The sequence below is a fragment of the Tursiops truncatus genome, chromosome 15, assembly GCF_011762595.2.
Source record: "Tursiops truncatus isolate mTurTru1 chromosome 15, mTurTru1.mat.Y, whole genome shotgun sequence".
Lineage (NCBI taxonomy): Eukaryota > Metazoa > Chordata > Mammalia > Artiodactyla > Delphinidae > Tursiops > Tursiops truncatus.
The window spans coordinates 84,973,715-84,994,393 of NC_047048.1; the positions used below are offsets into that span (position 1 = coordinate 84,973,715).

Genomic DNA, 20,679 nt, shown 5'->3' on the forward strand with positions numbered 1-20,679 from the left:
CGGCCTCTCCCGTTGCAGAGCACAGGCTCCGGACACCCAGGCTCAGCGGCCATGGCTCACGGGCCCAGCCGCTCTGCGGCATGTGGGATCTTCCCGGACCGGGGCACAAACCCGCGTCCCCTGCATCGGCAGGCGGACTCTCAACCACTGCGCCACCGGGGAAGCCCCTTTGCCCATTTTTGAATTCGGTTGTTGTTGTTGATTAGTTTTAGGAGTTCTCTCTAAATTCTTAATACTAATCCCTTATCAGATGTATGATTTGCAAATATTTTCTCCCATCCTTGGGCTGCCTTTTTACTCTGTTGATGGTGTCTTTTTAAGAAAATTTTATTTAAAAAAATTTTGGGTGGCCATGCCACGAGGCACGTGGGATCTTAGTTCCCCAAACCTGCACCCCCTGCATTGGAAGTGCAGAGTCTTAACCACTGGACCGCCAGGGAAGTCCTGATGGTGTCTCTCTTTTTTTTTTTTAATGAATTTATTTATTTTTGGCTGCATTGGGTCTTTGTTGCTGTGCACGGGCTTTTCTCTAGTTGTGGCGAGTGGGGGTCTACTCTTTGTTATGGTGTGTGGGATTCTCACTGTGGTGGCTTCTCTTGTTGAGAAGCGTGGGCTCTAGGCACACGGGCTTAGTAGTTGTGGCACGCGGGCTCAGTAGTTGCTGCTCATGGGCTTAGCTGCTCCATGGCATGTGGGATCTTCCTGGACCAAGGCTCGAACCCGTGTCCCCTGCATTGGCAGGCAGATTCTTAACCACTGCGCCACCAGGGAAGTCCCCCAATGGTGTCTTTTTGATGCACAAATTTTTCATGAAGTCCAATTTTTTTTGGTTGTTGTTGCTGCTGCCCGTGCCTTTGGTCTCATATGCAAGAAATCATTGCCAAACCCAATATCATGAAGGTTGTGTCCTATGTTTTCTTCTAAGAGTTTTATAGTTTTACGTATTGTGTTTATGTACTTGATCCATTCTGAGTTAATTTTTGCAATTGGTGTGAGGTAAGGGTCCAGCTTCATTCTTTTGCATGTGGAGACCCAGTTTTCCCAGCACACTTGTTGAAAAGACAGTCATTTCCTTCTTAAACGGTCCTCGTCAGCTTTTTGGTGCTCCGGGGCTCTAGCTGTCTCCGTCTCCTGCCTCTCAGCTACAATCTGGTTTTTTTTTTTTTTTTTTTTGCGGTACGCAGGCCTCTCACTGTTGTGGACCCCGTGCTGCGGTGCACAGGCTCCGGATGTGCAGGCCCAGCGGCCATGGCTCACGGGCCCAGCCGCTCCATGACATGTGGGATCCTCCCGGACCGGGGCACGAACCCACATCCCCTGCACCGGCAGGCGGACCCCCAACCACTGCGCCACCAGGGAAGCCCCAGAGACCATCTCTTGATGACCAGGCCTAGCTGGGCTGACCCACACACTGACACAGACAGGCAGGCCAGCTGTGCAGACCCCCAAATGAGACAGACTGGCACCTGGGACCCTTTGCTGCAGGGCTTGCACCTGGACAAACGTCTCCTTGAGCTACACAACATTGTACAAAAAAACTGTATGGGATGAAAAATAGCAGCATAATGCACACTGGAGGCAAACTATGGACAGAAAGATACAAAAAGACCAAAAACCCAGCTGCCACTTTTAAAGAGCTGGGAGCAAGAACAGGGTACATGGAGCAAAAGCAGGGTCCTGCGCATGCGCCCTGCACACCCCACCACCTAAGGGGTGGGCAGACCACCTAAGCCACCCCTCTGGCCCGAGCCCTGGACCTGCCCCTATCCTCACCCCATATAAGAAACCAGCTCGACTCCCCTGGGGAGCTAGCAAGGGAACCTGTTACTTGTTTCCGCTCCCCCCTGCTGCAGCAGGAGCCCCGATAAAGCCTTGCCTGAATTTCTTGTCTGGCTTCTTATCAATTTCTACTGATTAGGGAAGGCCAAGAACCCTGGTCCGTATCACAACCACAAACATAAACACGTAATGTCTGTGCACGTGCTGGGGGTCCTGGAAAAACACACATCTCTCACGGCTGGCATGAACATGGAGTGTGACCTTCCTACAGGGCGCTGGCCTCGGTGACTCACTCCTGATGCCCAGCTGCTGGCGCCCAGCGGAAGCAACAGCAGACACACTGCCCGCAAGAACACTGGTTTCCGGGTACGAGGGAACTGGCGGCCTCAGCCCCCACCAGGCCCAGATGTTAAACCCTCCCAGAGCCGCACAGAAGTTGGCAGTGACTCAAATGGGGCACCGTGTGGCCAAGCTGATGGGGAGCATTTGCACGTCACCACAGCGTGAGCAAACACAGTCCTGGGAAGTGAGCTGGGAGCCCAGCCTGGGAGGATGGGGAGGGCGTGTCAAGCAAAGGGGCATTTGGACTTCGGAGACTCTACGGCCAGGCTCAGCCCGGGCAGCAGGCGGAGGCCAAGTGCGCAGGGTCTGGAGTCCACCCACGAGGGGCCTTCCCTCTCCTCCGCGAGATGAAGCCCAGGAGGATGTTTTAGTCGAGGCTGCAGGGCACGCCCCCAGGAACGCAGGGCGGGGGACCCTGGGAAGTCAGCTCTGCAGCCTGGAGTTTTCCTATTTTCTTCCTTAACGGACCCTTAGCACCAGGAGAGACTGCTCCGTGGAGGATGGAGTGGGCGTGATGTGGGGGGAGGGGTCCTGGGCAGGGGCCGGATGGTGCAGGGAAGGGCTGAGGGGGCTCGACCTGGTTCTGCCACGAGGCTTGGCCGAGCTCCTGCCCCGCTCAGGCACTGGTTTCCCGAGGGGTTGTCTTCCACGGCCTGGGAGGGCGCCCCCCACCCCAGCCCTGCCGCTCCTCCCTCAAGACCGCAGGGGCTCTCCCCACTCTTCGCTCTTAGAACCAACGGCGCCCCTCCTGCGTCCACGTTCATGATGCCCGGCTTGTCTCCGGGGAAGCGCTTCGGTCCGCAGCTCTCACGTGCCCGTTCCAGGGCCCCCGGCCCCCGCCCTCGCCCCCCGGGTCCGCAGGTCCTGACTGAGCGGCCGCGGGCACCGGGCGGTCCCGGCGACGGGAAGCGCCCGCCCTGGGCGCAGCCCACCGCTGCGGGGACCCGCCCGCGGGCGCCCTCGCGAGTCCGCGCCGGCCATCCGCCCAGCACGGCGACTCGCCCTCGAGGCGCGGCCGCGGCCACCTTGCGGTCGCCAGACGTCAGGAGGCTCTCACCCGCCGGAAGCAGAAGTGCGTCAGAGCGGCCGGCCTTGCTCTCTGCGTAGAGTCGCGGGGGCGTGCGGGACCCGGAAGTACTCGCCAAGGCCCCGCCCCACCCGCTAATAGCACTGCCGGGGGAGAAGGCCCTTCCTCTGTGCGCTCGCGCTCGTTGTGGTGCCACCAGGTAGGTCTCGCGGCCGCGGTCGGGGTCGGGGTCGGGGCCGGGGCCCGGGCTGGGTGGCGGCGCGGGGGCCTGGGTCGGGGCGGGGCGGGGCGGGGACGGACTCGGGCGTGCGTGGGTCGGGGCCTGGGCGGGGTGGCGGCCCGGAGCCCGGGTCGGGGCGGGGACGGACCCGAGCGCGCGGACACGGCCCGTCCTCACGGCGCTGCTGGGGGCTCCACAGACGCTCCCTCAACATGCAGAACGACGCCGGCGAGTTCGTGGACCTGTACGTGCCGCGGAAATGGTGAGCATCCTCCGCCCCGGTCCCTGCATCCCCCGCCGCCGCCACCGGCCGCCGAGCCCTCTCCCTGCCCCTCGCTCGCCGAGCCCCGTCCCCGCTCACTGCGCTCCCCCCGCAGCTCTGCCAGCAACCGCATCATAGGCGCCAAGGACCACGCGTCCATCCAGATGAACGTGGCCGAGGTGAGCCGGGCGGCGGGACGGCTTGTCCCCTGGGGAGAGGCGAGGTCTGGGCGGGCCTCACGTCGATTCCCAAACCCCAGGTTTAGACCCGAAGGCGTTTGGGTGCGCCTCTTTGTGACCCCCATTCTTGATTCTCGATTCATAGGTTGACAAGGGGACAGGCAGGTTCAACGGCCAGTTTAAAACCTATGCCATCTGCGGGGCCGTTCGCAGAATGGTGAGTGTTCCCCGGCCTCGCTCAGCGGGCCTTTGAACCGGAGCGGCATCTCCCTCCCCGTTCCCACCCTGAGCAGGTTCGTTGGCAGAAGAGACTGCAGCCTGCTGCACTGGACTGTGCTGGCTGCCAGCCCCTTCCTGGGGGTGGAAAAGGGTGCTCGGGGGCCCAAGAAAGGGCCCACCCTGAGAAAACAGGCAGGCGATGACCTTGGAGCTTCCCAGTTATCACAGCTCCTTCCAGCCCCAGGGGTCTGACCCCTGTACCGTCAGGGGTCTGCCTGATGCTAGCGTGTCTACCCTTGGTCGGTTTGGACGGCAGTGTGGCTGAACCTCTGGCCAGCAGGGTGCCTGGTCCCAATGTGCGTTCTCCCCTAGGGCGAGTCAGATGACTCCATTCTCCGACTGGCCAAGGCTGATGGCATTGTCTCAAAGTAAGAGGACTGGGGTTTGGGCACAGAGGCCCAGGATGTCTTTGGAGACTAGGTTTTAAAGTTCTTCCTTTTGTTCTAGGAACTTCTGACTGGAGAGGATCCTGGATGTGGAACGTGTGTTATAAATAAAGAGTGAAAACCTATCTGTTGTTTCACTTCTGTGCTTAGGGTTGGGGGAGGGAGGGTTCCTCTGTGCTCTGGAGGGTCGGGGCTGGCGTTTTGCTGTGATTGGAAGGGGCTGGCCGGCTGAAGGGCAGCCTATGACACGTTGCAAAACCAAATTTTACTTAAAGCACAAATACATTACTTTTTGCAAACAGATCCATGACACTTGACTAGACAGTGAGGTCAGATGGCCACTTAAGCGCTCATTTAAGTCCACAGCGCCTCCTAGGCACTGAGGGCGTGGCCCCAAGCCCTTGGATACAGATGTCTGGGCTGGTTCTAGGCGGTGACATTTTAGGCTGGAGTTTAATGCCTTAAATACTGGCTTCATTTGAGTACCACACAGTGGCAGCTGTTGACATTAAAAAGGACGCAATGCACTAAAGGGAAGGTTACAGACGGGTTTGGTGAATGACTAATTCTCACTACATGAACAGCTAAAGTTTCTGTATCAGCCATTCTAACATCTGTATAGACATTTCCAGGAAGATGTGTTCCTCAAGGCTGAATTGTAAACCAGGACGTACATTTTGTAAGTCGGTCCCCTGCAGCGCCTGTAACAGGAGTGTCCTTGAGACGCTGTGTTGGCTGGACAGGTCACTTGCAGAAGGGTTGCCTGGGGCCTAGCAGCTTCATCCTTCCAGCCCTCCTTGGTGCACGTCAGGTGTGGGAGCCATCTTGGGGAAGACGGGGAAGAGGCACTCCTCAATAAATAAGGTCAGGATACAGACTGGGGCTTCACGCTCTGTCCTGCAGTTGTCCCCCTCTCCTCCCTTAGCCCAAGCGGCTGACTGAGGAAGCAGGAAGAGCAGCCAGCAGGGCGGGAGCCGCCGTCCTGCACCCCTGCTGGGGTCTCAAGTTGCTGGTGGTTGAGCGCTCTGATGAGGGCTGGCCTCTGTTCTGCAAAAGCACCGGTGCACACGCGTAGGATGCAGGGTGGGGCTGTCCCGGAGCCCCTCCAGTGACAAGCTTATGGGACAGCAGTAGGGAAGCAGCTTAATGGCCCAGCCAACACGGTCCTTTCTGAGAGCAGCTGACCCGTGAAGGAGAAGCTCCAGCCCACGGTCTTCAGTGTTTCTGGTGGGGCAGCAAGTGGATGAACTGGGCCATGTGTAGCGTAGAGAAGCTGGCGTGCCGGGCACACACCTGCCCAGGACAACGACCGGCCTTTGGGGTCGGCTTGGTGTGGCGGCTCCTCTGGCCCAGGTGGCTCCCACTTCCTGCCGGGAGGAAGAACGCTGGCCCGACCCTTGCGGGGAGGCAGGGCTGTGAAGGGGTCAGTCTCCTCCCCGCTGGAGGCTCAGGTGTGGTTCAAGTCACAACTTCAGCAGACGCCGTTTAACCGGCTTCTGTGCCCTCAGGAAGAAAGACCCAAAGAACCAAATCCTACACGACAGTAAACACGGTTTCTCCACAATATTGCGTAGGAAGATCAAGAGCCAGCAATCCAGTCATCCTGAAGGTCCCCAGTGTCGTGGGCAAGGGGCGGTCTTCCCGGTGAGACGGATCCTTGCGTGGGGTGGGCTAGTTCTGTGCCCAGAGGCCTGCTGGGGTGTGTGACCCCCAACAGGGCATCGGGACTTCACAGTGATGTGATCCTTGGAAGAACAGAAGTCTGAGAGTAAAAAAATGAGACTAAAACCAACCAGGGGTCTGCTATCCTTGGCTTCGGCTGACGCCAGAGCTGTGTGTGTGGATGTGGGTACGTGGGTGCACACCCCCCGAGGGGGCTGTGCTGGGCTGGGAAGGAGCCGGGCCGAGGGGGGAGTGGGGATTCCACAGTGCGGTCTCCACGTCCGAAAACCCCAAACAGCCGAGATTAATGCCCCAACAGGTTAACGCTGGCAATCCAGCGCGTGCAGTGAGGTCTGGAGACCCAGATCTCCACGAGACACTAGTGCAGTGGCTACGATGGTAGCAGAAGGCTGGGTGATGCAAAGAGGAGAAAAGCTGTGAAGTCAGGATCCACCACCGCGCAGCATTAAGTCCTGGTGCCAGACCAGGCACAGGAAAAAAAGAAACAACAAAGCCCCACATTTTGTTCACGGAGGAACGCAGCAGGGCTCTCCGAAATACCGCGGTGGTGTGGTGTGCTTTGGAATGGAAGCCATGTCCCTCCAGGGAAGCCAGGGCGTGGGGGAGCGGTGGCACCAGCCGGCGAGGGCCGCGGGTCCACACCCAGTGCCTGGAAATGCGCCCGCCGGCCCACGACGTGCCAGGAGCGCCCACAGGGGCCGGGCCACGCTAGAACTGCTGCGTGAGGCGTCGGTAATGAGGTAACACCTGGTTCTCGGGAAGGTAGAGAGCAAGTTCCAGGGCCACGAGCACCGTGAACTCAAACCCAATCAGATCCCGTCTGTTGAACCGAAACTTTTCTTCTAACTTCTGTGTTGAAGAAGAGAGAGGGGTTGAGCTGCGGCCCCTCCTCCGGTTCCCGGCCAGGCGGCCAGGTGGCTGGGTCTGGGCGTGGGGGGTGGTCCTGCCTCCCGCAGCTGGGAGCGGGGGGATAGGGACGTGCATACTCACATCGATGAGCTGCTTCACGTCGTTCTTGCGGAGGTCGCTGCTGATCTTGGCGGCCAGCAGCACGCAGGCGCCCGCACACAGCTTGCGGTTCTGCTTGCTGACCTTGCCCTGCAGGATCAGCTTCTCGAAGTACACGTAGGCCATGGACACCGTCACGGGCTCCAGACCGCTCTCCTCAGACAGGTTCCACATCTCGCGTTTCAAACTGCGGGTTTACACGGGAGCCAAGGGCTTTGGGGCCAGGAACCGCCCACGTCCCTGCTTGAGGGGTGTGCCTTTGGGCCACCAGAAAAGCGCCATTTCCTCCCAGAGGCTGTGGCCCGGCGCTAGGGCCCACGTCTTGGTGGGCGGGCAGCAGGCTGGTCTTGGTCTCCACTTGGCCCTCGGCTGGGCCCGCGGCACCCAACTGTCCTCAAGGGGACCCCCCGGAGGACAGAGTCCCCGTGCTCCTGTGGCAGTGAGGGGGCCGTGTGGGGAGGGAAGGTCAGTGCAAAGGCCCTAAGGTGCGGCCGTGCTGAGGCAGAGTCTGGACCTCTGGCTGTGAGGCCTCAACCTCGTCATCTATCAAGTGGGGACGGTCACAGGGCCCGGCTCAGGGGCTGTGGGCACCAGTGAGGAGGAGCCCTGCAGGTGTGGGCAGGTATGAGAAGCACCGAGGGCACCTGACCAAGGAGGCGGCAGGGGAGCTGCTGGCACTGGCCTGGCTGGCTGGCGGGAGGGGCTGAGGAGGGGCGCGTCCCTTTCTCAAGCTCAGGGATCTGCGTGGACCCGGCCTGGCGGCAGCAGTGTAGGAAGCCCCTGTCGGGCAGTGGGCTTGGGGACGCCCGCCTCGGCCCTCCTCACCTCCTGATTTTGCTCAGCGTCAGCTTGATGTGCGGGAACTTCTCCCGGAAGGTCTCGTTCATGTCCTTCTTGAGGTCGGAGGGCTTCACGTACTCTATCACTGTGGTCTGCGACGGATAAGGACCGTCCCCATGCAGCCCCAGGGGCGTCTGCACGCCACCTGGGCCTGCAACCGTGAGGCCCCGGGCCCGAGAGAACAATGCCAAGACGTGGGGGAGGCTGGGCCCAGGGCGCGTAGCTGCCCCCGCCCCTGGTGCCGGCCCACAGCCCAGCCCTGGGCGGCGCCCCTACCATGTAGGACGCGAAGATGAGGACGCGCTTGTGCTTGCCGCAGGGCCACTGAGGGTCATCCAGGAGGTCGGGGTTGTACTCCAGGGCATCCCCTGTGTCGGCCCCTGCGAGCAGAGGGCAGCCCTGACCCACCACAAGCCCCGGTGAGTGGCTTGGCCAACCCCAGCCTAGTGCCAGGCAGCAGCTGTGCTGAGGGCGTCATCGTGGGACAAGGAGAGTGGGGTCAGGGGCTCCAGGTGTGGTCCCCCTCCTCGGGGGCCGGGGTCGGGGAGGACGTCCTGATGAGGAGGGGCCCCCGCCCAGAGCCATCAGTGGGTGCAGGTTCTCTGCGGCTGGGCTCAGGGGCAGCACAGGGCGTGTGCTCTGGGGGCCCCCCTCCTGAGAGGCTGCGGCGGACCCGCTCCCCAGGCTTGGGCTGAGGACTGTGGGGCCACCTGCCCTGCTCCCGGTCAGGGCCCTTGGGCTACCTAGTTCCGAGCCAGCTGGCGCTGCCCTGGGCGGGATGGGTTTGCATCTGGGCCCCAGCAGAGCGCGGGGGGCACTGGGCCGGGGCTGAGGTGGCGGGCCATGGCTGTCCGGCTTGAGCGTGACCAGGGCGTTGGTGGGGTACAGGAACTTGGCGTAAGACACAACCTGGCAGGCAGTGCATCGGGCTTAGCCCCGCCGCCCCGTCCAGGACCAGAGGTCCAGCCAGGTCCCTCCTGACCGCTGCAGCTCCCGCCGCCCAGGGCTGACGCTGCTCCCCGCTTGCAGGTTCCAGAATGCCCCGCCCCTCATCTGGGATCTGCAGCCGGAGCTCTTCCCTGCCTCGGGGGCCCCGACCTCCCATCGTCACCAGGCCCCCACGAGGCGACCGGCCTGTTTGGGCGTCTGCTCCTACCTTTCCATCTGCCCCCAGCTCGACGCCTTCCAACTGGAAAACCATCTCGGAAGACACGGAAACGCCGCCGGACGGATGCCTCTGCTTCTGGCTGTCCACCCTCAGGTCACTGCAACGCACGGGACAGGACAGAGCTGCCGGCCCCGCCCCCGACCTTGCGCAGGCGGGAGCTGAGCCCCAGGGGCCCACAGCCCCCCACCTCCACACCCTCGAGGCCCTGTAGCAGCCTCAGCAGGGGTCACGAGGACTCCCGCTATGAGAGCCGTCTCTGTCTCAGCTCCTTCCTGGTCCCAGGCCCTTCCTGTTCAATCTCCCTGGTGGTGGGCCGGCCTCGGCTTCACCTCAAGTCACTTCTCAGGGGTGTGCCCTCCGCCTGCAGCCACACCCTCGGGCACACGGGTCCCAATGCGCCGTCCCCACCCTGACAGCCGTCTCCCTCTTCCCGGGACTATGCGCTGGGCACAGCTGCCTGGCCTGGTCACGGGATGCACAGCAGTGTCCCGCCAGGAGGAACATCCCAGGCACCGACGTTTAGCAGCTCAAACGGGATAACGGTGCGGACGCGCCCCTCCCCGAGGACCAGGACCCAAATGGCCTTCGAGCTCTCAAGCAGCTTCTGCAGAAGCTGGTCTGCTGGCCCCGTGTGAGGCTGCGATGGTGTGGAGCTCCCGGCCGGTGGGGACCAGCCGCTCACCTGACACGCAGGCCTTCTCCATAGGGCAGGACCGAGAAGGCCGCACACAGGGACCGTTTGGCGCAGATGAGCACGATCCTGCGGGAAGGATGGGGTCAGGGCAGGGCGGCAGGCGTTTCCCTTCCTGCCTAGACTCAGATAGGAACTGCCCCAGGCATTGGGGGACGCCCGGGATGGCAGTTCATACGAGAGAGGCCAGGCTGTGCAGACACCAGAGGCAGAGGCACGTGCCCGAGGACGGCTGGTCAGGGAAGCCCATCCTCGGGCATCCCAGCACGGCAGGAGCCTCACAGCATCAGAAAGCACCCAGTTCCATGTTCCGAGACAAAGTGGCCTGAGAGGGGCCGCTGCGTGGGGCACACAGCAGGGAGGATGGCGTTTCCTTCCTCTGGGCATGGCTCTGCCCAGCCCAGCCCCAGTTCAGCAGGGAGGACGACGGTGGAAGACCCCCTTCCCTGGCTGGGACCCTGGGCACCAAGGGTCCACTGAAGCCAGCCCGGCGCTCAGTCTGCCGGGGGCCTGCTCCTGGGCCAAGCCTGTCATGCTGGGGACCACGCTGGGGTTCCAGGACTGTCCGAGCTACAGCCGCCGCAGGGAAGACGCAGCACTGCCCGACCAGGGCTGCCTGGTAGGTGCCTGGGCACGGCCTCCAGCAGGAAGGGGAACGGTCTGGAGACGCTTTGGGTCAGGGCAATGGCCTCAAGGCCAGGAGGGCAGAGCGTGAGGGACACGGGGCATGAGGGACGGGGCTTCTACAGATGTAGGGCCTCGGAGGGCTGTGCTGGGCGCTGGCTATCACTCTGCAGCCCTGTTCAGGGAAGCCAGATGCCCTCTGTGTTCCCTTCTCCCCCAGACACAGCCCACCACTCTGCCTGTTCCCACTGTGTTTCCAGCATCCCTGTGTTTTAGACTTCTACTCAAGGCTGCGGTGGACGGGTGGCTCCTCGCCCGGACGTGCTGAGGACCCCAGCGTTTGGTGAATATGGAGGGAAGAGGGTGGGATGGGGAGAGGGTCCACTTCCGAAGGGACATGGGCTGGGCCGTGTGGGCGAGCAATTCCTTAGCGCGCTGAAGGAAGAAATGGCTGCTGACAAGGGCAGGACCCCGGACCCCACCGGGCACGAGGGAGGACCCGCTGGGCAGCCACAGGGCGGGGCTGGGCTGGCACACGCTGGTACCTGCTGTTCTTGGTGTCGTACTGCCTCATATTCTTGATGAAGTGCGTCTTCTTCAGGCCTTTGTGTCTTGGGGATCCAGATGTATGTTTGGTTCTGCAGGTGAAAAGGAGGTCACTCTTCCCCTCCTGGGAGCCTCTCTGGCCCCAGGAGAAAGGACGGGGGTGCAAGCGGCAGGTGGGGCTCCTTACCTTTGAAGCGAGGCACATCCCACCGTGTCTTCCAGAAACTCGAGCGAGCAGCGCTGGGAGCCTACGCGCCTTCTGTAAAGAGGACACGGCAGGGCCTCAGGGTACCGTCCAGAGGCTGCCTCCTGCGCCCTCCTCCCAGAGGCCCAGCGTGCTTCTCAGGCCCCGACGGGGCCCCCAGGCCATGGGCCAGAAGCAGGTCTGCGGTGAGGCCTGAGTGTTGGGCAGGGCCACCCAAGGCCGCAAGAACCTGAGGGGGACATGGCCTCAACATGGCCCAACCGGGAGGGATGGCTGGCCGGGCCCTGGTCTGCCCACCGCCTCTCGGAGCTCAGCCAGGGGTCCCGGGAAGGGGGCATGGTGGGGCTGGACAGGGTCCCGCGGTGGCTCTGCCACGTCCTGCCGACCCTCTCCCGCCCACCTCAGCGTGTAGTGCTGCCCCGGCCCAGGGCACCTAGAAGCCTCTCCCCCTCGGCTGGGCCGCCCTCCCTGCACCAGCCCCCGCCCCCGGCCTCAGGGCCCTGGCAGGGGCTGTTCCCTCGGTCTGGAACCTTCTTTCTCCAGATCTTCCCGTGGCTACGTCCCCCTTGACTTGAGGCTCAGTTCACACGTGGCCCTCCCCCTCCCCAGGGCAGCAGCAGTCCTGGTATGCACGTCAGGGAGGTGTCTGCTTGGGCCTGTCGCAGGAAGCACAGTGGGCGTGCTGAGCTTGCGGTGCTCCCCCACCCTTGCCTCCTGCCTCTCAGCTCACCCCCGGGGAGCATAAAGGAGCCAGAAACCCATCAACCCGCAGCCCCACCTCAGCATCGTCCAGGCCTGGCGGCCAGAACTCTTCCCAGACCAAAGCCCTGCCCAGGGACAGGGAGGAAAGCGCTTCTATTAGACCCACACAGAGGGGAGTCTGAACGCAGACATGTGGCTGCGTGGTCAGGAGGCCCCCTGGGCTGGGGAGGTGGCCTCAGTGACTCCTCGGGAGGGGACACAAATGGCCTTAGGTCAGGCCTGAGGCTGAAGGCTAGAGACCCCCAGACGTGCTGGGTGGTCGGGGAGGAGTGTGTCCCGGTGACCACAAAAGGGAACCAAAGACCGGCTGCCCGATGACAGTCGGGGGCTGCCCCCAGCCCTCTGAGGTGCTGACGGTGCTGGGGTTGTCCCAGAGACAAACCGGGTGTTTGGTCTGGTTTAAAACCATCCCAGGAGGCGGCCTTACCAGCACACAGGGAGCTCGGGAGGGCAGCCTCCCACCTGGCACTGGGCCCAGAAACCCTGCACAGGCTGCACCCTCAGGTCAAGGTCACACACCCAGGTTCCTGCCACCAAGGCCACCAGCAGGGACCGCTCAGGACAAAGCCAGGAAGCCGGGCTCTGCTGCCCCACTCCTCCTGGGCTCAGGTCACCGTGGTTTACGAGATGGAGGGACACGGTCTCACACTCAGCCTGGGCCGGGCAGGTGCCCAGGGCCCAGGTGTCAACGGCAGCTGTTCCCTGAGGCTGAGCCTCGCTGCGGAGCCGCTCCTGGAAGCTGCAGCCTGCCCTGCTGCCGCCTCCCTTGCAGCATCTCACGGGACCCTCCCCCTGGCAGGACCCCTGGCGTCCAGACGACGCCTGGCACGGTCAGGCCATCTCTCCCGGGTCAGGCCAGGTGGGAAGGCGGCAGCAGGAGGGGCACGTCAGGCAGACACCCAGCACCCAAGGAGGCCTGCGGTAGGGACTGGTGAGCACTGGGGCAGGCCCTGCCCTGAGAGGGCGCCCCACTGCAGGTGGACGTGCAGGACCCGTGCCGGGAAGCGAAGCCAGCCTGGTGGAGACGGGAACGCCCCACACAGGTGTGCGTGTCCTGCCCCGCGGGGCTGGGCTCAGAGGTCCCGGGCAGCAGTCCCGCGTGGCCTTCTCAGGCTTGCTTCCTCAGGTAATTTCCCAGGTGAGGCCCGATGGCTCCTGCACGCCTGGGACCTCGCTTACAGGGCCCAGAGGCCAGCGGCAGTCTCCACGGAGGCAGCCAGCCCGGGGGCACAACCAGCACCCCCGCTCCCGGGCTGCCTGAGCTCTGGCCCAGCGCGCTCCAGGAGACCTCTCTCACCCCACCGAGCGGCAACACCTGATCCCAGCTGGTTTCGTGCATCTCTATCTTTGTGGTTTTCTTCTAGATTTTCTTCTCTGTAAGCATTTTATACGTAAACTCAATCCTCACAGCCCTCAGCGTACAGGTGGTGAAACTCAGGCACAGAGCTGGCGGGAGTTAGGGGCTGGGAGCTGCGCCCTGCCCCCCGGCGCTGCCTCTGCCCCTGGATTCTGCCACCGCCCCCGTGCCACCCCCCCGACCGCGCTGGGGGAGCTGGAATCAAGGCTGCTCCGTGCTCTCAGGGCTCCTTTCCTGAACTCGGCCTGTGTCCGCGTGATGCTATTTGGGTTTGGGTCCAGAGACAGGGATGACGCTGACGAGGGTACCCTGAATCCTGAGCACAGACCAGGCTGGCCAAGTGAGGGGCTGTTGCTTTCGAGCCCCCCACTTCCCACCTCCCACCCCAGAGGAGCTGGCCCCGCGGCCCGAGGGAGGCTGAGAGCCCCGCTGGGATGGGGACCCTCCGGGGGCCGCCAGGCAGCCGCGGGCTCGCTCGTCCCAGGACGGGGACTGGCGCCCGGCCCCTTCCGTAGGCGGCGCCCTTTCCAAACCCACTGCTGGCCGGTCGACCAAGGAGGCAGCCTCTCAGGAGTCCCGAGGCGGGACCTCCACGGTCTCCCACGTGGCCCTGGGAGGACGGCACCCCTGAGCACTCGCCGCTCTGGAAACGGCTCAGAATCCCAACGCTGACCACACGCCGGCCCGGGCCTGTAGGCACGACAGGAACGTTCCAGCAGCTCTACCCGAAACGACCCCCACTGGGAGCAATCCCGCCGTGGACCCCATTGGGAGCAGGCCCCTGGAAGCGGTGTGTGCAGGGCCCGGCTGAGGACCTGAGCGGGGATAGGCGGTGCCGCGCCCCGGGTCCTGCTGGTCGGTGGTCAGGATGTGCGCGCCTCTCCCTGTACACCCGTTACTCTGTTTAAAAAGTGCTACAAACAAACTACAAAGAACCAAGTCTGGGCTCCTGCCGCCTCAGCTAACACCCTCCCACTCCCCGACGTGTGGGCAAATGCAAGTCCCAGGGAGCCAGGAGGCCCTCCCGGCTAAGCCGTCCAAGGCACACGGGATGGTGCCCCCCACATGGCGGCGACTGGCCCGAGGCCGCCTGCGCTGGACTCTGTAGGGAAGATGGGGTCGGGGGCACAGGGGACCACCCACTGGCTCACGTTCACAGCTGCCCCTTTACAAACCGGTGGCCCATACTCGCCTTCCCCCAGAGACAGGCAGGAAGAGAAATCGCCACTTTTTAGACGTTGTTTCCACTTGATAAACTCCTTCACTTTGTAACTGAAAAAACGGCCCAGCTGAGAAGAGAAGGGCTCCTGCCTAGTTGGGAGACCACTCAGTCCGAGCCAGGGGCCACGTGCAGGGGCTGCTGTGCGTGGGCTCAGCCGGTCTGAGAACGGGCAGGCCGCTGACAGGGGCCAGCACGACGACACTGAACCCTCCCCTGCCAGGAGAGTGTGGGCAGGGGTCCTGTCCGGCCGGCCCACCGCTTCACCCGGGCCTGAGCACGGGGCCTGGCACATCACAGGCCGTCGTGCATCCTTGTTGAGTGAGTGGGTCGCCCTAGGTGGGTCCCTGTCTCACCAAGTCCCTGCCAGCTTCCCCGGGTGACAGGACCCACATGTGGTCCTGGGCCGGCCTCCATCTCAGCAAGGCCTCTGGACCCCCTCTAGGCTCCAACCTCGGTGACCACTTCCAGCCGTTTTCCAGCTGGAGAGCAAGAAACCCCCAAATCAGTGATGTGAACAGACTGCCAGACACTCCACCGAAATCGCTTTAACTCGGACAGGCGCTCGGCAGCCTCCAGAGCGCTAGGCGGCTCCTGGCTAAGACGGCAGCTAAAATCCCAGGCCCTTCCTCGGGGCCAACCCTGCGCAAGCCCTTCCGAATCGCAAGGGTTTCTGCTCCCAGCTAACCCGGCCACGCCCCCGGCTCACCTTCCCCCGTGTTAGTGCCCTGGACTAACGACTAATGACGACTGCTGGGGGTTGAACAGTGTCCCCAAAATATGCGAAGTCTTCACCCCTGTCACCTGTGACTACGAGCACAGCTGCAATAGGGTCTTCACAGGTGTGACCAAGTTAAGGTGAAGCCCTTAGGCTGGGCCCTGACCCGATGACCAGCTGGGTCAGGGTGTCCTTACAAGCAGAGAGAAACGCCAGGTGAAGACAGAGACACCAAGGAGAAGCTGTGTGAGGACGGAGTCAGAGACTGCAGGGTTGTGGCCACAAGCCCAGGACATCTAGGGGACCCTTACCCCCGAGCCCTCCCAGGAGCAAGGCCCTGCCCACGCCCTGACTCAGGCTGTAACTTCCAGGACTGTGAGAGGAAACCCTGCTGCTGCCTGAAGCCTCCAAGCGCCCCCCACCCCCGGAGAGAGGAGGGCCAACATGACAGAGGAGGGCGCAGCGGTCTGGTGGGGCAGGAAGAGGACCTGCAAGCCTGTGTCTGACCCATCCGGAGAAGCCCAGAAACCCGGTAAGCGCTAGGTGACCGTGGTGTCGAAATGAAAGCAAAGTTCTAGGGAGGAAGGTAAGGATTCTGATGAGTCACTCACTGGCTTAGCAGCAACAGCCGCACCAGACTATGCCCTGAGCATGAAACACAAACTCCCCACCGTGGGCTGAGCTGTGAGCACACCCTGGGCAACCGGGATGTAACACAAGTCCTCGCTCCCCGGGCCGGGCCACCGTCACCCTCGCTGAGCCCTGGCCACCCAGCAGACCTCACAACAGCCCCTCCGGCAGGCAGTACCTAACACAAACCCATCTCACAGAGAAGCAAACTGAGGCTCAGAGAGGCTGTGCCACCTGCTCTGAGTCCCAGAGCTCCTGAGAGGTGGAGCTGGAATTCCAACCAGGTCTGTCCCCAAAGCCTGGGTCAGACCACCACACTCATGACACAGACTTTGGGAAAAGACCCTCAGGATTCTCTCCATTCCCCAGAACAACTTAGCCTCGAAGTCCACAGCCTACAGCTGGCAGCCCCCTTGCTACTCAGCAGCGACTACCTGCGGCCCTGCCTCTGGGCCCAGGGAGCACAGAGAGAAACGGACAGTGCCCACCCCAGGAGCCTGCCATCTGTCAGGGGAGGGTCAGTGACTCTCAGACCCAAGGGCTGGGCCCTGTGCTCGGCAGCAGAAACCGAGGAGGGGCAGAGTCTGGGGGGGCAGGTGCGGCCCTGCGACATCTGAACGGGGATTTGAAGGCCAAGTGGGAGGGAGGGGCAGGAGAGGGCTCCTTGCACAGGCCAGGCCAGGGGAGGAGGGACACAGGGACCGTGGAGGGTGCAGCGGGAACACCGAAGGGCGCCTGACTTGTGCCACATCCCAGCCTGTTCTGTGTCCCCAGAGCTTGGGCCCCTCACACGCTCTTCAGAAGCAGCACAAGCACCATCAAGCCCCATCGCCAGGCAGGGCTCCTGGGTACAGGCGCTTCATCGCGTCCCCGCATTCGAACGGCTTCGCGGGCCAGGCTGCTGGCCTGTCGGTTCACAGCGAGGGCCTGGCCCCCGACCAGGGCGCCTGAACTGTTTGCTGAATGACACACGGCCTGCCCAGCACCACACACAGGGCTGCGGGACCGGGAGAGGAGGGCACAGCGCAGGCCTGGCCGTAGGTGAGCGGGACCCTCGAGGCCTCACACAGTGGACATCCCTGCCACTCTGCCCTGGCGTGCGGAGTGACTCGAATGGGACCTGGCGTGAAGGGAGGACTGTCCTCGGGCTGATGGCTGCCAGGAGACAGGACCACTCTGTTGGAGAGTCTGCCGGCTGAGGAAAGCAGGCTTTGGGGCAGGGGGCACAGACTAGAGGGGCAGAGCTCAGGGGTGGGGGTGGCCCTGAGATGGGCTGAGGCGTTCCTAGAAATGAAATCAGGGCAGGGGGAGTGCCTGCGATCTGGGATGTGACAGGCCCAGGGGCCCTGAGCTCAGAGTGGACAAAGGAGGCAGGGGTAATGGGGGGCCTCCAGTGACCAGTAGCTGTGGGATGGGGGGCTGGGAGGTCTGGCCTGGTGTGGGAGACTCTGGGGCTAGATGTCACAGTACAGGGAAGATCCCTGGCCCACATGGAGGGGGTCACCCAGTTTAGAGAACGAAGGGGAACCCAGAGGGGGTGTTTGTGAGTCCCTGTGCCAGCAGGACTGGTAACAGTGGGCTGGGGAGGGGGGTGTGTCTGGAGCTGACAGGGCTCTGTGTCTGGGGGCTGATAAGGGCTGAGGGAACCCCAGACTCATGTTCAGGGGACCGACAAGATTGAGAGGACCCTGACCCCGCATTCAGGGGTGGCAGAATTAAGGGGACCATGACCCTTAAGTTTGGGGACTCACGGGGCCCGAGGAGACCCTAACATCCGTGTCCAGGGAGTTGACAGCTTGCAGATGACTCCCGACTCTGACATCTTAGGATGGTGGGGCCCAGTCAAGACTCCCTTCTGGGGCTGGCAAGGCGCAGGACACCCCAACTGGTGTCTGGGGCTCACAGGGGATCAGGGTCACCTCCCGGTCTCCAAGTCCTACGCTGACAGGTCACTCAAACCCTGTGGCACGAGCTGACCCTGATCTTCTGTAGGTCACCTCAACCCCACATTATGAGCTGAGCCAGCCCAGGGCCACCTGCCACCCTGCTCACTGCGCTGATGGCCCCCAGGTCACCCCGACCCTGTGTCCCGGGCTGTCAGGCCCCCAGGCCCCCTCAACTCCTTGCCTGGGCGACTCCACTGCCTCCAACCCTGAGCCCTGGGTGACTCCGCCAGGTGACCCCGACCCCCGCGGTGACCCAGCCCCAGGCCACCCCGCCGCCCCCCAGGCCCCAGGTGACCCGGGCCACACTCACCTCTGGCGCTGCCCGTCCAAACCCAGGCTCAGGCCGAGGCCCAAGCCGGCGGGCGCGGGCGCGGGGCTGAGCAGGCCCTGGGGCGCCGAGGCCCGGCCCGCGGGTCCGGGCAGGGGCAGGCCGGCGGGGGGCGCGGGCGGCGGCGGCGGCGGTGGCGGCGGCGGCGCGGGCGGCTCGCGGGCCTCGGTGGGCGGCGGCGGCGGCGGCGGCGGGGGCTTCTCGCCGCCCGGGCCCAGGCTCGGGGGCCGCCCGTCCAGGGAGATGTTGTTGAGAAAGAAGAGCGCGGCCTGGCGGCGCCGCGAATCCCCTCGCCGCCGCAGCGCCTGCGGCGCGGCCCGCGTGGCGGGGCCGGGGGACTGGTCCGAAGACCCACCCGCCGCAGCCGCGGCCATCCTCCGACTGAGCCCGCCGCCCGCCCGCCACCGCCCTCCAGCTCGCGCATGCGCCCGCGCCCGCCGCCCATTGGCCGGGGCGCACCCGTATGCAAATATATCGCCGTCACGCCCGCCCATTGGCCAGCGCAGGGCGGGCGGGGGGGGGCGACTCCCTTGGGTCCTAGAGCGGGTTCCGAGGCGGCCAAGGGGGAGCCGGGAGAAGCCCCGAGGCCTGGCTCTGGGCGAGCGGTGGAGGTGCCGCGGGTTCGAGTCCCTGACTCGGAAGTCGCGGCCCCGGGGCGCCAGTGCTCTGTTCCACTTGCTGGGCTGTGGCGTTCGTGGTCAGCGTTCTTAAAGCCTCGTCTTTAGGCTCTTCCCCTCTTGGGGTGTGTGTCTTTGCGGGGGCGGGGGTCTGACGTGCGGGCGCTGGAGCTGTACCACCCGCCGGGAGCCCCAGGAATGGCCAGCGGTGCCCCCTGGCCTCCCCCAGTGACTGAAGACGACACCGCGAGTCCGAGGGGAGAAGGCACCTGCCTGGGGTGGCAGGCAGGCGGGCGGTGCTGGACCTTCAGCCCCAGACAGAGTCCTGCACGGCCGTCAGCAGCAAAGCGACCTTGAGTCTGGGGGGTGCCAGGTCTGTTTCCTCTTCCTTACCGGGACCCCCAACTTCAGAGCCGGTGGCTTCATGCTCAGGTGCTGCCTTCTGGAGCCCCCAGGAGCCCACCTGTGTCTTGGGGGGCAGGATCCTGCAGCCACCTCTGTGCCACTGGCCTGCTCTGTCCAGCTGTGTGCCTGTGGGCTTACTTATCCTTCAGGTGGGGGTCGCTGATTTCCACCTCAGGGTATGGTCAGGGTTGAGTGGGCTCAGCCCGGGGCTGTCACCAGCGCTGGGGCTTCCCGGCGGTTGGAGACCGGCACTTGCCGTGTGGTTTGCCCACGCAGCTGTGAATGCTCCTGCGTGGAACCATACACGGCACACGCATTTCTGTCCTCCGTGCAGGTGTTGGGGGGCGGGGCAGACACAGCCCTAGCCTGCAGAGCGCCTCCTAGCGAGCGGGAGGCCAGTGTCATCATCGTGGATCAGGGCCCCAGGGCCTGGCCCTGCTGGCCAGCTGTTACCAGTAGGAGAACCCTGGCAGGTTGGGGCGGGGGCGGGCTGCCAAACTGGTAGCTAATAGTTAAGCGGATGTCAGATGAGGAAAATGAAAAGGGGCGGTGGGAGGATGAAGCGATGGAGGGCTGTTATCTGGTTATTGGCCCTCAGCTCCAAAACCATGCTGTCTGCTGCCCGATAATGGAGCTGGACCCTGTAGACTTTTCTCCTGTGCCAATTGGCATTATGTTAAACTTCGGTGGTGCCGCAGGGACACGGTGGGGGCGGGGGGAGTGGGCGTGGTCTTCTTCCAGGTTCTGTGTCGGGTGGAAGCCTGGGTGAGCTGCCCTGTGTGCCCTGTGGCGGTGCAGATGGCTCACAGGCCAGTGGACCAGGGACCCAGAGTGTGGAGGGGCTCTGTGTGGGGCCTGGCGGACATCCCCTGTTGTGTTCCCACAGCCCTCCCCAGAGGCTGCCCTGGTCCCTGTAATGCTCTGCAGATGGGGCTGGTTTTGATCCTGCCCTTCAGAAAGGGAGTGACTTCCCATCCCTGGGCACATTCAAGAGCCTCTTGCGTCACCTGCCCAGGCAGGTGGAAGCCCAGATGACCCCCGACCCTGCCAGCTGCACACGCCATCCTTCATTACACTTTATTCTCCGGGTGCCCTGGGACCGGCGACCCCCCACCCCCGCTTCCAGGTGCTGCCGTCAGCCTTCCTGCGCCCTCAATGCCCAGCACCCGTTTGTGGGACTCCACGAGGGGGCGCCCGAGACCACTGCTCAGAGCTCCATGCCCCGTCAGGAATGGGCGGCCAGGCTCTCAGCCCCTTGGGTCCAGGATGCTAGTGGAGTTGGTGGGAGGAGGGGGCACTGTCCAGGAAGGGCTGCCTGTGCACAGCAGGGGTGGGGGCGGGGCGGGGCTGGAGCTTGAGCCGCCCTGGCCTCCCAGGCCCCTACTCCCTGCAAGGGAGCAGATGCTGGGCTGAGGGTGGCGTGCAAGACCATTTCTGAGATGGAGGGGTTCAGAAGAC

At 63.6% G+C, this 20,679-nt stretch overlaps 2 protein-coding genes across 5 annotated transcripts; one reads left to right on the top strand and one right to left on the bottom strand.

The window, feature by feature from the left end:
• The first annotated feature begins 3,254 nt into the window (after window positions 1-3,254).
• RPS21 (ribosomal protein S21) lies at window positions 3,255-4,599 on the top strand. Of its 2 annotated transcripts, XM_019943977.3 has the most exons (6): window positions 3,261-3,347; window positions 3,568-3,630; window positions 3,746-3,809; window positions 3,955-4,026; window positions 4,401-4,456; window positions 4,536-4,599. In XM_019943977.3, exons 2-6 carry the CDS (start codon window positions 3,581-3,583, stop codon window positions 4,543-4,545), a joined length of 252 nt encoding a protein of 83 aa, XP_019799536.1. In that variant the 5' UTR covers window positions 3,261-3,347; window positions 3,568-3,580; the 3' UTR covers window positions 4,546-4,599. The 2 variants fall into 2 exon arrangements, with proteins under 2 accessions (XP_033697102.1, XP_019799536.1); XM_033841211.2 differs by lacking the exon at window positions 4,401-4,456 and having other exon boundaries at window positions 3,255-3,347.
• A 121-nt stretch (window positions 4,600-4,720) lies between these two features.
• On the bottom strand, window positions 4,721-20,469 carry CABLES2 (Cdk5 and Abl enzyme substrate 2). 3 transcript variants are annotated; one of them, XM_073793160.1, is made up of 10 exons: window positions 18,182-20,469; window positions 11,222-11,293; window positions 11,034-11,126; window positions 9,856-9,933; window positions 9,162-9,270; window positions 8,749-8,860; window positions 8,282-8,385; window positions 7,991-8,097; window positions 7,148-7,352; window positions 4,721-7,006 (listed from the first exon to the last, which is right to left on the bottom strand). In XM_073793160.1, the coding sequence occupies exons 1-10, from the start codon at window positions 18,691-18,693 to the stop codon at window positions 6,866-6,868; spliced, it is 1,533 nt and encodes a 510-aa protein (XP_073649261.1). In that variant the 5' UTR covers window positions 18,694-20,469; the 3' UTR covers window positions 4,721-6,865. The 3 variants fall into 3 exon arrangements, with proteins under 3 accessions (XP_073649261.1, XP_073649260.1, XP_073649262.1); XM_073793159.1 differs by having other exon boundaries at window positions 8,749-8,914; XM_073793161.1 differs by lacking the exon at window positions 8,749-8,860 and having other exon boundaries at window positions 8,282-8,404.
• Between the last annotated feature and the right edge of the window lie 210 nt (window positions 20,470-20,679).